The sequence below is a fragment of the Cynocephalus volans genome, chromosome 2 (genome assembly GCF_027409185.1).
Source record: "Cynocephalus volans isolate mCynVol1 chromosome 2, mCynVol1.pri, whole genome shotgun sequence".
NCBI classification, from domain to species: domain Eukaryota; kingdom Metazoa; phylum Chordata; class Mammalia; order Dermoptera; family Cynocephalidae; genus Cynocephalus; species Cynocephalus volans.
The window spans coordinates 221309345-221326178 of NC_084461.1; the positions used below are offsets into that span (position 1 = coordinate 221309345).

General features: G+C 35.4%; 1 protein-coding gene across 1 annotated transcript in view; it reads right to left on the reverse strand.

Moving 5' to 3' along the window:
• Positions 1 to 2730: 2730 nt before the first annotated feature.
• Positions 2731 to 16834, reverse strand: part of ZNF33B (zinc finger protein 33B) — a 65644-nt gene continuing 51540 nt past the window's right edge. Inside the window, 2 exon segments of the mRNA XM_063084869.1 lie at positions 2731 to 3582; positions 3584 to 5652. Of these exon segments, the coding sequence (XP_062940939.1) occupies positions 3469 to 3582; positions 3584 to 5652 (2183 nt within the window). The 3' untranslated portion in view covers positions 2731 to 3468.

Sequence of the window (16834 nt, forward strand, 5' to 3'; positions counted from 1 at the left end):
CTCCCACCCCCATCCTCAGTATGAAAAAATTGGAACTGAATGATGTTATTCTTATTTTGTAAAACATGTAAGAAAGCATCTTCCCATAGACTTATCTAAATTGCAACATGCAGGCAAGGTGCATTGGCTGGTTATTTATTTATTTATTTATTCATTCACTTTATTTATTTATTTAATAAGTACGCTTTATTTTTTTAGAATAGTTTTAAGGTTACAGAAAAATTAACCAAAAAGTAGAGAATACCATATAACTCTTTACCCCTCCCCTCCTCCACATTTTCTCCGATTATTAACATCTTGCATTAGTGTGGTACATTTGTTTATAATTGATGAGCCAATATTGATACATCATTATTAACTAAAGTCCATAGTTTACATTAGGGTTCACTCTGTGCTTTGCATTCCATGTGTTGACAAATGTATAATGACATTACAGTACCCTACAGAATACTTTCTGTGCCCTAAAAAAATCACCTCTTCATCAATTCATCCCTCTCTCCTCCTTGAACCCCTGGCCACCACTTATCTTTTCACTGTCTCCACAGTTTTGTCTTTTGCGGAAATGTCATACATGCAGGCTTGAAATCATACAATATAAAGCCTTTTCAGATTGGCTTCTTTTCACTTAACAATATGCTTTTAAAGTTCTTCCATGCCTTTTTGTGACTTGATAGACCATATCTTTTTATCACCTGCCTGCCAGAGCATTATACCCTGCAGCCTTGGTATAATTGCTTATTACTGTCAGGAGGTTTTTGTTGGCGGTGTTTCTTTGGAATTTTCTATGAAAACAATCATGTTATCCGCAAACAAAGACAGTTTTATTTCTTCCTTCCAAATATGTGTACCTTTCATTTCCTTTGCTTGTCATACTGCATTAGCTAGGACTTCCAGAAGGATGCTGAAAAGCAGTGGTGAGAGGCGACATCCTTGCCCTGTTCTTGATCTTAGTGGGAAAGAATCTAGTTTGGAGACATTAAGTATGACTTATCTGTAGGGTTTTTTTGTAGTAGTTCTTTACCAACTTAAGGAAGTTCCCTTGATTTACTAGTTTGCTAAAAGGTTTTATCATGAATGGGTACTGGATTTTGCCGAAAGCTTTTCTGCATAAACTGATATGATCATATTTCATCTTTGGCCTATTGATGTGATAGATTACCTTAACTGATTATCAATTGTTGAACCACCCTTGCATGCCTGCAATAAATCCCATTTGGTCACTGTGTATAATTCTCTTTATATATTGTTTGATTTGCTAATATTTTGTTGAGGATTTCTGCATCTATGAGAGATATTGGTCTGCACTTTTCCTTTCTTATAACATCTTTGCCTGGTTTTGGTATTGGAGTAATGCTGGCCTCATGGAATGGATTAAGCAGTATTCCCTCTGCTTTTACTTTCTGGAAGAGATTGTAAATAACTGATAACATTTCTACCTCAAATGTTTGGTAGAATTTACCAGTGAACCACCCATTTGGTCCTGGAACTTTTTTTAAGGATTATCAATTATTGCTTCAATTTCTTTAATAGATACATGCCTATTCAGGTGTATCCTTGTGTGAGTTTTGACAGAATTCATCTTTCAAAGACTTGGTTCATTTCAGCTAGGTTTTCAAATTTATGGGCAGAGTTATTCATAATATTACTTCTATTGTCCATAGGATCAGTAGTGATGGCCTCTCTTTAATTTTTGATATAGCAATTTGTTTCTTCCCTTTTTTCTTAGCTAATCTGGATAGAGGTTTATCAATTTTATTGACCTTTTAAAGAACAAGTTTTGGGTATTTTTTAATTTCTCTTTTCAATTTCATTGATTTTTACTCTATTTTTTCCTGCTTATTTTGCTCTTTTTCTAGTTTCCTAAGATGAAAACGTAGATTACTTGTGTCACCAAAGATCAGCAGATTATGTAATTTTAGATTACTTGTATAATCTGATCGTGTGACACAGTATACAACATTTACATTTTTCATAAGAGTACCACTCTAGCTTATTTCTGGTCCAGTTCCAGCCTCCACCCTCCTCATATTGTCAAGTCTCTGGGGACCCAGATCCCTGCCTAGGTAAATTGGACCCCTGAATTTACAGCCAAACAACTCTGGGCAGCATCTAGTCTGTATGGGTGAGCCTCTTCCCCAGGCCATCTTGGAAGGCAGCTGCTTACAGAAGGTTTGGACAATAATTTAGGTTGAAGGCTGCAGTGTCCACATATGTACACAAAGGCACATCATGGCTCAGGATGAATCATGGGTGAGAAGAGAAAAGAAGCAACATGGAGTAGGGCCTGGACATCCTCACTCACAGGACACATTTAAATTGTGTTATTTTGATTTATAACTTTTAAACGGTTAGACACATGCTCCATGGGCCTCCATTTAAACTGTTGCCCCAGGCTTTACAAACATTAGGGATGGGCCTGATGTTGCAACAACTACTAAACTAGGGATACCCACTTCCTATTCACAATTACATTAAGTTCCATTGCGCATATGAAACACATACAAAGTTTATATAATGTACCATTCATACACACATAAGTCCTATGCACTTCCATACAAATGTATTTAATGTTATTGCCCTCACTGCTCAATTTATATATATAGACAGCTTATATATATATATATATATATATATATATATATATATATATATATATATATATATATATATATATATATATATAAATAAACTTTATCTATGCTTTTAAAGAGATTTGTATTAAAATGGATGCCAACATTAGGGTTGTGGAAAGGGTGTGACTATCAATACAAGGGAACTTCTTCAGGTTAGATCCTGATTTCTTTGTAATCCTGATGAAATGCAGATCCCAGATTCCTTTTCAGTTCTGTAACCTAAATGTGCTGATGGCTACTCAAATCTGCTAGTGGTAAAATTTGATAGAACTACACACACACAGGGTGCATATAAAAACTGGTGAAATCTGAATAAAGTCTTTATCTGAGTTAGTAACATTGTGTCATCAATTTCTTGTATTTGAGAATAATATGTAAGATACTATCATTAGAGGAAATCTTGATGAAGGACACATGGGAATTCTCTGCACTCTTATTGCAACTTTTTGTAACTCTATATTTTTTATTACTTTTTAAAAACGTTTTTAAGGCTTTACATTCCACAACGTACATCTATAAATTACTATTTGTTGTATTTCCTAAAGAAAATTATGGCATCAAACCCAAAATACAATTTGTAATATTACATTATTTCTAAGCAAAAATTTACAATTTATATTCCTTAAGTTGACAAATTTCTCAATACAAACTCTGACATAATCTAGTTTGTACTTTTGCTAAAAACTTCTACAAATTAAAAAAATCTACAAGGTTTTATACCTCACATCCAATGAAATGTCACCTCTTAACAAACACTGTTCTATATTTGTGCAGCCTATGAGTTTGTCCCCTAACATTACTTTAGGATAAAAACAGGCCAGTTTATGGATGAAGGTTACTGAACATTCAGGATGTCAAAAGAGCTTTCACCACAGTATGAACACTCTGAAGTATCGTGGAGGCCGACTTGTGACTGAACATTTCTGATACTCATTTCATTCGTAACATTTTTCTCCTGTGTGTGTTCTCTGATGTACAATGAGGTTTGACTTTTGAGAGAAGGTTTTTCTACATATGTTACACTCATAGGGCTTCTCCCCTGTGTGTGATCTCTGATGTTTCACAAGGTCTGACTTACGGTAAAAGATTTTCCCACATTCATTACATTGACAAGATTTCTCCCCTGTGTGAACCCTGTGATGTACCGTGAGGGATGATTTGTGGCTGAAGGATTTCCCACATTCATTACATTCATAGGGTTTTTCCCCTGTGTGTTTTCTCTGATGTAAAGTAAGTCCTGACTTCACACAGAAAGATTTTCCACATTCATTACATTTATAGGGCTTTTCTTCTGTATGGGTTCTCTGATGTACAATTAGAGCTGACTTATGGCAGAAAGCTTTCCCACATTCATTACATTCATATGGTTTCTCCCCTACGTGAATTCTCTGATGCTGAGTGAGTTGTGACTTCTGGCAAAAGGTTTTTCCACATTCACTGCATTCATAGGGTTTCTCCCCTGTATGTGTTCTATTGTGTTTAGTTAGGTATGATCTATTATAAAAAATTTTTCCACATTCATGACATTCATAAGGTTTCTCCCCTGTGTGTGTTCTATAATGTTGAGAAAGAGTTGACTTATGGCTAAAGAATTTCCCACATTCAGGACATGCAAAGGGTTTCTCCCCTGTGTGAGTTCTCTGATGTACTGTGAGGTCTGACTTCAAGCAGAAGGTTTTCCCACATTCATAACATTCATAAGGTTTTAACCCTGTATGAATTATCTGATGCCTGGTGAGTACTGATTTGTGGTAGAAAGTTTTCCCACAAGCATTACATTCATAGGGTTTATCCCCTATATGAGTTCTCTGATGCTGTGTAAGATGTGACTTTTGACAAAAGGATTTTCCACACTCAAGACATTCAAAGGGTTTCTCACCTGTGTGAGTTCTCTGATGTACTATAAGGTGTGAATTCATACAGAAGGATTTCCCACATTCATAACATTCATAGGGTTTCAGCCCTGTGTGTGTTCTCTGATGTTTAGTGAGATCTGACTTCTGGTAAAAAGTTTTCCCACATGCATTACACTGATATGGTTTTTCCCCAGTATGTGTTCTCTGGTGTAACGTGAGGGCAGACTTGTGGCTAAAGGCTTTCCCACATTCATTGCATTCATAAGGTTTCTCCCCTGTGTGTGATCTCTGATGTTTAGTGAGGTTTGACTTCTCCCAGAAAGTTTTCTCACATTCATTACACTGAAAGCGTTTCTCTCCTGTGTGAACCCTCTGATGGCGAGTGAGATGAGATTTCTCCCAGAAAGCTTTCCCACACTGATTACATTCAAAGTGTTTCTCTCCTTTATGAATTTTATGAAGTTGTAAGAGATAAAACTTCCTCTTCAAATTATTTCCACTTCCATTATGTTCATAGTGTTTCATTTGTACCTCATGATGTTTCAAAAGGGTAGGCTTCACACATAAGGTTTTTTCACAATCTCTAAATTCATACTGATTCACCTTTGAAAGAGGTATCTGATGGAACAAAATGGATGAATTATCACAGAAAGTTCTCCCATATTCATTATATTCAAAGTCATTCTCTTCCAAGTTCTCTCTCTTGTGTGTATCGAATATTGCCTTTTCAAAGGTTTCCCGACACATATTATATTCAAAATTTTGTTCTAAAGTTTGAATCTTCTTGTGGTAAATAGGGTCCTCATGATGACTGAGGGTTTTCCTATTTTTAAAAAAATCACTTTTCTCTCTAGTAAGAATATTCTCATGCTTAGTATTGAGTAGCAATTTCCCACAGGCATTAAATTCATCAGACTTTTTTCCTAGATAGCTTTTCTTATTGATAATCAATTTTGAAATATTGTTGAAATTTATTCCACATGAGTCACACTGACAGAGTATTGTTCTGGAACGAAAACAATTTACGTCCAAGTTAAATATTTTTCCTATTACATTACCTCGTTCCTTAGTCTGTGCTTTGTTATTGATGAATACAACTTCCCACAAATTTTTAGGCTGGTTTTCTTGGCTCCTCTCTTTCAGTTGATCACCTTTCCAAACTTCTAGAAATAAGAAAAATTAATATTACTATATAACTAATAACACATTTCTTATGGAATGATAACTCTACAGAAATACCCTGTGTTGTAGCTAATTCTGATTTTTTTGGTCCAATTTCATTTCCAGGAATGAAAATAATTGCAAGTACATATATTTTCTATTCCATGGGTTTGAGGTGAAAAACAAAAACCAGAAATAAAAGGCCTGGCATAGTGGAAAAAGGAAGAGCAATCTGGCAATTTAGAACACATATTAGAACAACGTATGAAGAATAACAGCAATTGCTTAAATCTGAATCTCTGCATGCATTCTCCAAAAATTGTAAGGATCAATACAAGGATAGCAAATTACCTATAACAAACCATGACTTTAGCAAAACTAGTAGACAGAGACTACTGCTAACTTTAAATAACCGCTAAAAGAGGAAATAAACATTGAAATATAGAAGAAACTAGTAGCCCACTCCTGTGAAAAAAGTCAGCTGGAGACATTGCTGATCATGTGATCATGCTGATCACATGAAAAAGAGGAGAGAGACTAGAAGTCATGAAACATAAATAAATTACTCTAAGAAAGTTCCATTGTGAGTGGGAAAATGCTGAGAAGTCTAAGTTTGGGCAGATTAGAGCTCAGTTTACTAGAAAATCCAAGAGAAGAGACTTGGAGTGTATGGAAAATAAAGAAGCAAGGGATGATCAAAGTCAGGCGTAAAATTATAAAAAGGACCAAGTCACCTTAGAAAATAGAATTTAAATTACAAGGAACCTATTGTGCACTAAATTGCTCCCTCCCCATTCACATGTTGAAGGCCTAACCTTAAAAGTGACTGTGAGGATGTGAGGTCTTTAAGGAGGTAATTAAGGTTAAATGAGGTAATTAAGGTTAAAGATGGGGCCCAATCCAGGATTGGTGTTCGTATAAGAAGAAGAGACTCCAGGGCCGGCCCGAGGCTCACTTGGGAGTGTGGTGCTGATAACACCAAGGCCACGGGTTCGGATCCCTATGTACAGATGGCTGGTTAGCTCGCATGGAGAGTGTGGTGCTGATAACACCAAGTCAAGGGTTAAGATCCCCTTACCAGTCATCTTTTCAAAAAAAAAAAAAAAGTAGAAGAAGAAGAGACCAGAGCACATGCATGCTCTCCCCTCACACCCACAATCACCACATGCACACACAGAGAAAAGACCACATGAGGATGCAGCAAAAAGATGCTATCAGCAAGACAAGGAGAGAGGCCTCATCAGAACACAACCCTACTAGCACCTTGATCTTGGACTTCTAGCCAGCTAATTACAAAAAATTAAATATTGCCCTTTAAGCCACCCAGCCTGTGGTATTTTATTATAGCAGCCTCAGCAGACTAATACATAGCCCAAGGAAACTAGACTTGACTAAAATTTTAAAATATATCATTGAAAAAGGGCATAAAAAGAGAAAAAAGATCAGCAACAACAAAAAACTAAAGAAAAAAGAAAATTGGATCAGAAAGTAAGCTCTGGAGAAAGAAAAGATTCTGTAATTAAATAAATGGAATTATCATACATTATGTAATATATATATTATTGCAGTCCCTAAAGAGGAAAAAAGAAAACAATAGAACAAATCTAATAATAAAAACTATAATCTAAGAAAACTGTCCAGGATAAAAAGAAGACCTGATCCACATATTCAAAGGAACTACCATATCCCTAGGAAAACTAACCTGGAATAGTTCAATGTCAGACATACCTTAATAAAATGACTAGACATTAAAACTGAAGAAAGAGTCATCTGGTCAAAAAGGCCAAGTCTCAACATACTTTACTGTGATTTTACAATGTAGTCTTGAAATCAAGTAGTATTATCCCTAAACTTAGCTTTTATTTTTCAGATGTTTAGTTATCCTAGCTCCTTTGTGCTTCTGTATGAAGCTTAGAATTAGGCAGTTGATTACTGCAAGAAAGCCTGCTAATTATTACAAGGAATTATATTGGGATTGTTCTGAATCTAAACATCATTTTCAGGAGAAAACATGTTAACAATATTGAGCATTCTGTCACATTAACAGGGAGCTCCATTTGTTTAGATCTTCAATTTCTCTTTGCAGTGGTTTAGTTTTCAGTGAGGTCTTTCACATCTTTTGCCAGACATATTAGCAAAAAATATTTTTGATGCTATTGCAAATAGAACTTTTTAAAAATTTCAATTTTCAACTGATCATTGCTAAGTCTATAGAAGTAAAATTGACTGGTATATTTTTATCCTGTAACCTAGCTACACTCACTTAACAGCTCTAATCATTTTTCTTTTGTAGACTCTATTGCATTTTCTACATGGATAATCAAGTCTTTTGTGAATAAAGACAGTTCTACTTCTTTTCCACTCTGGTCTCATTTTATTTCTTTTGCTTCTCTGATTATACTAGCTAGACTATATTACACTACTGAGTATGAGTAGACATCCTGTCTTATTCCTGATATTAGAAAGAAACCAGTTTTTCACAATTATGAACAATGTCAATTGCAAGTTTCCTATAAATGCCCTTTATCAGATTAAGGAAGGTCCCTTCTATTCTCTACTTGAGAATTTTAATCAGAGATGGATGCTGGATGTTGTCAAATGCTTTCTCAGCATCCACTAAGATCATTAGATGGGGGTTGGGATTTTTTTCTATTATTACTACTATTTTTAATAAAAAAAAAAAAACAGGGCAGGGATGACTACATAAATGACATGCCAGTGCAAAAGGAAAACATGGGGCCAGTTCCCCAAAAAGCATAAACAGAAGTATATTAAAAGGTAAAAAAAAAATAATAATAATGCTTTTTCTTTAAAAATATTTTATTATGTATAAAACTAAACAGGTATAACAGTGATAGGTGAGCAACAACATAAACCTACATATTACAAAACATTTTTGGTGTAAGAACTTTATATATCACAGATCAAGAAGGTGAAATAGCCTGTCCCCAGCGGCACTCTCTCCCCAACAACCAATCAATTTACAACTATTAAAATGCAATGACTGCCATCCCATGACCGCTGGAGCTCGGACAAAGAGGAGGAGAGACTCTTAAAAGTTCATGAAGCTGTGCTGAGAAGGAAAAGGGACTGCTCCCACCATTTCAAGCCCTGGCTGCTTCAGGGCTGGTCCAGGGAGGGATGGGAAGAGGTAGCAGCTCATGGAGCAGGAGCCAGCGGGAGCCAACAGGAGCCAGCAAAAGCTGCAGCTGAGCGCTCTGTGCAAAGCTGTTTGGAGTCTGCAGGGGAGAAGAGGGCCTCAGAGCACACCATACCAGACACCACTCCAGCAAAACCACTGATAGGGCTCCTATGAACCCACATAGGAGTGAGGGGCTACAGCAGATAGAAGAAAGGAGCCACCCAGAGGCCAGTGAGTCATTGCAAGGGACCTGAATACAGCCTTCTCCATGGGAAGTGTTTGGAGTGCAAAGGGAGGCTGGCCCACCTAGGGAACATTAGGGTACAGCATGGGAAGCTGATCTGCCTTCCTATCAGCACAGGCCAACTCAGTGGAAACTGGTCAGGGCAAGAGAACTACAGGGGGTGCAGTTTGCTGGATAGACTCGGTGCTGGGCCAGAATTTCCACACAGCCCAGGTGTATCTGACCTCACAAGATGTAGAAGTGATTGAAAAGCCAACAATTAAAATCTGATCCACAGAAAAAGCCTTCCCCAGAGAATCAGCAGCAAAGCAGCAATTTAGCTCAACCACAGGGCTCAAGTGCTGGTCCCCACAGTAAGTTCCCCCAATTCTGGAATTAATAAAACCACAGACCAGAGACAAATCTCTGATATTAACCAGAAAAAGTCTAAAACACAACTAAAGAACACCTATAAAACCTAGAAGTGGTGGCAGTTTCCTCAAATGCCCAGGCATTAATGTAAACACACAAAGATACAGAAAGAGCAGATTTATAAAATGTCCTACAGAGAATTCAGAATAACCCTCTCAGGGATGTTCAGGAAGTCACAAGAAAATACAAATAAAAAATTAAATGATATTTGGAAAACAATCCAGGAGCAGAACAAGAAACTTACAAAAGGAATAGAGTCAACTAAAAAAAAAACAGAAATCCTAAAAATAAAGAATAGATTCTCTGAACCAGCAAACTTGATAGGAAGCCCCAACAGCAGACTTAAGAGGAAAGAATCAATGAGCTTGAAGACAGAACACATGACATTATCAGACAGAGGGGGAAAAAAAGAAAAAAGAATTAAAAAAAAGAAACAGAAATACAGCAAATATAGGACTTCCTCAAGCAAAATAACCTCCACACAATTGGCATACCCAAAGGAGAGGAAAAAGGAAGAGATGTTGAAAGCATATTCAAGAATATTATGGCTGAAAATTTCACAAGTGTGGAGAAAGATGACAGCACCCAGGTACAGGAAGTTCAGAGGTCACCAGTCAAATTCAATTCAAGGAGGAACACCCCAAGGCACATCATAATCAAATTATCAAAACCTAAAGGCAAAGAGAGAATACTGAAAGCAGCAAGAGAAATAAACACATAACATTCAATGGAGCCCTAATAGTCTCTGAGCGGATTTCTCAGTAGAAACCCTATAGGCAAGAAGAGGAGATGATATTTTCAGAGTGTCAAAGACTGTCAGCCAAGAATTCTATATCCAGCAAAACTAACCTTCAAATATGAAGGAGAAATACAGTCTTTCCCAGACAAACAAGAGCTAAGGGAATTCATAAACACTAGACCTGACTTACAAGAAATGCTAAAGGGAGTTATTTGATCTGAAAGAAGACAACGCTAAGGAGCAGCAAAAACCATAACTCATTAGTAAAGTAAGTTCACAGACAACCTTGGAATATTCCAATGTTATAAGGGTGACAAATAAACTGCTTACACCCATAGTATGAAGACTAAAGTACAAATTGAACAAGATGATAACAAATACAACAACCATCTAAGAGATAGGCAATATTAAAAGATGTAACTTGAAATAACAAAATCTCAAAAAGCAGTATAAAACTACAATAACTAAAACACCATGGTACTGGTATAAAAACAGAAAAATAGACCAATGAAACAGAAAAGCCCAGAAACAAACCCAAGCATTTGCAGCCAACTGACTTTCAACAAAAACACCAAGAATATACAGGTGGGGAAGAACAGTCTCTTCAATAAATGGTGCTGGAAAAACTGGATATCCACATAGACCTCTATCTCTCACCATACACAAAAATCAACTCACAATGGATTAAAGACCTAAATCTAAGACCTCAAACTATGAAACTTCTAGAAGAAAATATACGGGAAACTACACGAAATGGGAGTGGGCAGCACTTTTTTTGAAGGATACTACAAAGACACAGGCAACTAAAGCAAAAATACACAAATGGGACTACATCAAACTGAAAAGCTTCTGCACAGCAAGGGACAATATCAACAAAGTGAAGAGATAACCTACAGAACGAGAAAATGTTTGCAAACTACACATCAGACAAGGGGCTAATATCCAGAATATAGAAGGAACTCAAACAACTAAACAGCAAAAAAAGAAATAACCCAATTAAAAAATAGGCAAAGGACCTGAACAGACATTTCTCCAAAAGATATACAAAAGCCAACAAGCACTTAAAAAAATGCTCAAAATCACTAATCATCAAGCAAATGAAAATTAAAACCACAATGAGATATCAATTCACCCCAGTTAGATCAGCTATTATCAACTAAACAAAATAACAAATGCTGGTGAAGATGCGGAGAAAAGGGAAACCTCCTACATTGTTTGTGGGGATGTAAATTGGTATAGCCAGTGTGGAAAACAGTATGGAGAAAGTTCCTTAGAGAGCTAAAAATAGATCTACGTTACAACTCAGCTACCCCACTTGATATATACTCAAATGAAATGAAATCCATATAGCAAAAAAAACACTTGCATTCCCATGTTCATTGTGGCACTATTCACAATAGCCAAGAGATGGAATAAACCTAAATGCCCTTCAACAGACAAATGGGTTAAAAAACGGTGGTATATATATGCAATGGAATACTATTCAGCTATAAAAAGAAATGATATCCTATCATTTGTGAAACATGGATGGAAGTGGACACCGTCATATTAAATGCAGTAAGTAAGGCACAGAAAGACAGCATGATGTCACTTATACATGGAATCTTAAAAGAAAAAGAAAAAAGAAAAAAGAAGTGGTTCTCATAGAAGTGGAGAGTATAATAATGGTTACCAAAGGCCAGGAGGGTAGGAATTGGGGGTGGGGAGGAATAGGAGGTAGGGAGGAGAAGTGGTGGACTAATGTGTACACAACTATGCTATATACCCTAAGTGAATCATTGTGCAGTATATGCATGTATTGAAATGACACACTATGTACCCCACACAAATATAATTTCTTAAAAGTAAATTTACATCCTACAATAATTACTAACAGTTTACTAAAATGATGTCTTCATTGATCCTAAGACTATGAAGGGTTAGAAATATTCTCATCTGATTTTAGAATAGGGTTTTTAGATAAATGCATGTATAGGGCAAAAGCCCTCAGGGAGGGGGGAACAGCCCACAGACAGCCGGGCCACAGTCCGTCTAGTCAACGCTAATCACTATTTAGGTATGGGAGTATATACTTTAATGATTTTAGAGCTAACAGGTGGTTGTCATACGTCATACTGATCCTGTTAAGATATTTTAAGAATTGCTGAAGGGAAGGTTGTGGAAATATTTGCTAAGGGCAAGCTGTCTTTTAGGGGAAACTGTATTTAGATTTTATCATAAGAATCTAATGATAAGAATCTCCTTATTTTTGCTTAAGGAGAGGTCATACTTTTAGAAAATGAGCCAGTTTGACCAGCTTAGCTTTTCAGTAATTGTACTTTGGAATGTCACTTTATTTTACTGATGTTACTGGTTTCCATTGTTTAGCTATACTTAGCCATAGATAACTTGTGTTACTCTGCCCATGTCCTTGTGTCCTTTTGTAATGATTGAATCAACCGAATTTTTTGCATGGGGGCTGTAACCAGTTTTTTCTGTGATACAGACCCTTCGGGCTTCTCAACGCATTCCTGATGCTTTGAATAATCCTTTTTGCGTCTCTGTTACACAGTGAGAAGTGTAACAAGACTTTTCAGTCCTTTCTGCAAATTCACTTATTAAGTCATCAAAATTTATACTTTTACCAACTTCATTTTCAATATGTGCAATTGAATGTAACATCAGCTCTTCTTGGCAAATGCAAGATAAATCATTTTTGCTAATTCTTAATTTTGAGGTTTTTTCAGTTGATTCAACTGTTAGTGGAGCTGCTAAGAATATTTTACAGGTTGTGAATACATGACTAAATTTCTGATTTCTGACACATTATTTGAAAACATAAGTTTTAGCATATATAGAGATGAAGATTCTGGAGGAGTACTTTTCAATAAGTAATTCTCCACAGATATTAGTTTTATATATATCTGGATAATTTTAAATGGAAATTTATACAATGACATTTTAATGAAATTTCTCTGACATTTCCTAAAATTTGTATAAGAAACCAAAAATGGCTTCATGATTTGTGTATAATTCAAAACATCATTTATGCAGTATATTGCTATATTTTCAAATGCAAGGAAAGATTACTTTAAAAATTGACTTCCCTGTTAATAGTTGGTTTATCCAAAATTCTATACGAAAATAATGTTCCTTTCCATCAAATATAATTTCTATTTCTAAGCTTATGGATATCTGCTTTACAATGCTGCAGCAGTTCTCAATACCAGAGCATCTATACTCTAAAGAATTCTAGTAACCACCTGGTATATTCCTTAAGGCAATGTCCATGAATATGCTTTTATCTTGTAATACTTTATTGACAACAATTACACCAGAGATTATTGCCTCAGTATTCGGACCAGAAAATTAATATTTTGTGCAGGTGCCACAACGACAGCCTCAAGGAAGAGACAGGCAAGCCAGCCTCCCACCAAGTGGGAGCTGCAACCACTGTGCTACTGTTGCTGGTTTGTTGCTGCTGCCACCAATGTGGACAATGGTCCTGGCCTTGGTCACTCACGCAGGATACCCCAGACTGCCCCAAGCAGCCAGACAAACAGCTTAGTGACCACACTGCCACTCAATGTATCCGGTCTGCTTGCAGACATGCTTCTTTGTCCCATAAAAGTTTACATACAAATCACAAGTTCAAAGATAAAAACTGAAAATTTCAAGATGGCAACAGCATTGAGCCAATTACAGAGCCCCTTCTGGGAGTGCAGCATCATGTGACTACAAGGGTTTCATCATCATGAACTTGGCTCTGACACTGGTTACAATGACTGCTTTTCAAATGGTGAAAGCCTTTTTGAGATTAACCCCACTTGGTCATGAGGTATCATTAGCCTTTTTATATACTGTTTGTTTCCAATTGCTAAAATTTTATTTAGACTTTTTACATTTATGTTCACGAGGGACACTGGTCTGTAGCTTTGTTTTCTTGGAACGTCTTTGTCTAGTTTTGGTATTAGGACAACGCTGGCCTCAAAGAATGATTTAGGAAGTATTCCCTCCTTTTGAATTTTCTGGAAGAGTTTGGGTATAATTGGTATTACTTCCTGTTTAGTAGAATACTCTAATAAAGCTGTCTGGGGACTTGGGGTTTTCCTTGTGGAAAAGTTATCTATTTCTTTTGGAGTAAGTTTCAGTACTTGTTTCTTTGAAGGAAATTGCTCATTTAATCTAAATTGTCAAATTTATAAAGCTACTGGTAAAATATTACCTTCTTTTCAAAATAATATCTGTAGAATCTTCAGTGATGTCAACACATTATCTTGATATTAACATAATCTGTTTCACCTAGCAGTTTATCAGTTTTATAGATCTCAAAGAACCTGCTTCTGATTTCACTGATTTTCTCAACTGTTTTTCTGTTTTCTATCACATTGTTTGTCATTTTGTGCTTTATAACTTCCTTTCTTCTGTTTATTATGGATTTGTCTTTTCTAGACTCCTAAAGCGGAAGCAGCTGAGGCATTGATTTGAGACCTTCTACCCAACACAATCTTCACACGTTTGTAGTGGACATAAACATATGTGTGTATAATATACATACACATATGAAATTCCATATTTACAAAATTTACATATTATGTAACATATAATCCATAACACATTATATGTACCCCTTATATAAAAAACTTCATATACATATTCACATACGTTGGAAGAACATTTATACAACACATACGCCCAGAAGATCTCAAATTAATGACATCAACTACTTCCACCTTAAAAAACCAGAAAAGTGCAGATTAAACTCAAAAGTAAATAGAAGGTAGTAACAAAAAACAAAATGGAAACTAATGAAATCAATGAGTATTATATGAGACTATTTTAAAATATTCATGGAAAGATTCTTATCTTTTAATTCTATTTTTCCAAGAACTTTTTGAAGTACTCTCATATATATGTTTCCTATATCTAAATTTCCCATAAATTGTTTTCATTAATACTCAGTTCAAAATATTTTCTCATTTCCCCTCTGAATTATTCTTTGAACCAGGGGTTATATAGAACTGTGTTTAGTTTCCAGTTATTTAGGGATATTCCATATCTTTCTGTTACTGATTTTTAATTTAATTTAATTTAAATCCCTAGTAAGAGAAAACACTTCATGATTTGAACTCTTTTAAATTTACTGAGTCCTGTTTTATAACCAAGACAGTGATTAACCTTGGTAAATGTTTCTGTGCCCTTGAAAAGAATGTAGATTCCATAGTTATGTTTTGTGGTGGCAGGGGTGGATGTGGGAGTATTTTATAAATGTCAATTTGATCAACTTAACTATTTAGTATTGTTCAAGTATACTCTACCTTTGCTCCTTTTCCATTTCCTTGTTCTTTCAACTTTGGGGAGAAGGATGTTAAAATCTCTGACTATAATTGTAGATCTATTTCACCTTCCAATTCTATGAGATTTTGCATCATATATTTTGAAAAACAGTTATTAGCATAAGTTTAGGATTGTTAAGTACTCTTTTTTATTTTTACTCATACATATTTGTGGAATACCATATGTTGTTTCGATACATGAATATACTGTACACCAATTTCCTTAGTATAGACAGCATATCCATCACCTAAACATTTATCTTTTGTTTGTGGTGATTACATCCCAGATACTCTTTCCTAGCTATTTAGAAATAGACAATATAATATTAGCTATAGTCAGCCTATAGAATGCCAGAACTTATTGTTCCTATCTACCTGTAACTTTGCACCCATTAATCTACCTATTCCCATCCCCTCTACCTCCCTTCCTTTCCAGCCTCTGGTAACCATTATTCTACTCTCTAGGGACTTTTAAATCCTCTTGATGAATTGATCTTTATCAATATGAAAACATCTATCACTGGCAATATTCTTGGTTCTGAAATCTACTTCATCAGATTGACAGAGCACTGCAGGTTTTACAACAGTTTTATAATTCTATATCTTTTTCCGTCCTTTTATGTTCAACTTGTTTGTCTTTGAAACTAACATGTTTCTGTTATATCTTACCTTTTTAATTTATCTCATCTGGCAATCTCTGCCTTTTAAATAGAGTGCTTTAGACCATTTACATTTTTCTGCAATTATCAATATGATTACATCTTTAATCAGTATATTTTTAATTAATATTACATGACTTCACATATATGAATCTTATCATAGTATACTTCATATCTCTCCTTCCAGCCTTTAGGCTATAATTGTCATATATTTTATGTAAATGTTATAAACTCCCACAATATAAGGGTACTTCAAAAAGTTCACAGAAAAATGGAACTGAAAGATAATATGTATCTTTCCATGAATTTTTGAAGTACCTTCGTACATTTATTGTTATTTTTGTTTAAAGTACATATCTTTTTTAGAGTTTTAAATAAAGAAAAATATCTTATAGACATATCCATGTAGTCATCATTTCTTGTTTTTCATCCCTTTGGGTAGATCCAGATTTCCATCAGGTATCAGATATTTCTTGTAGTGTAGGTCTGCTGGCAATTAAATTTTTCAGCTTTTGTATATCTGAAACTTCCTTATGTCTTCACTGTTTCTGACAGCTATTTTTGCTGAGTATAGAATTCTACGTTAACTTTTTTATTTTTACTTTTTGCTTTTGTGATAAGACAATGCTCTACTCCTTCTCTCTTTCCTCACTTCAGGAGAAATCGCTATCACC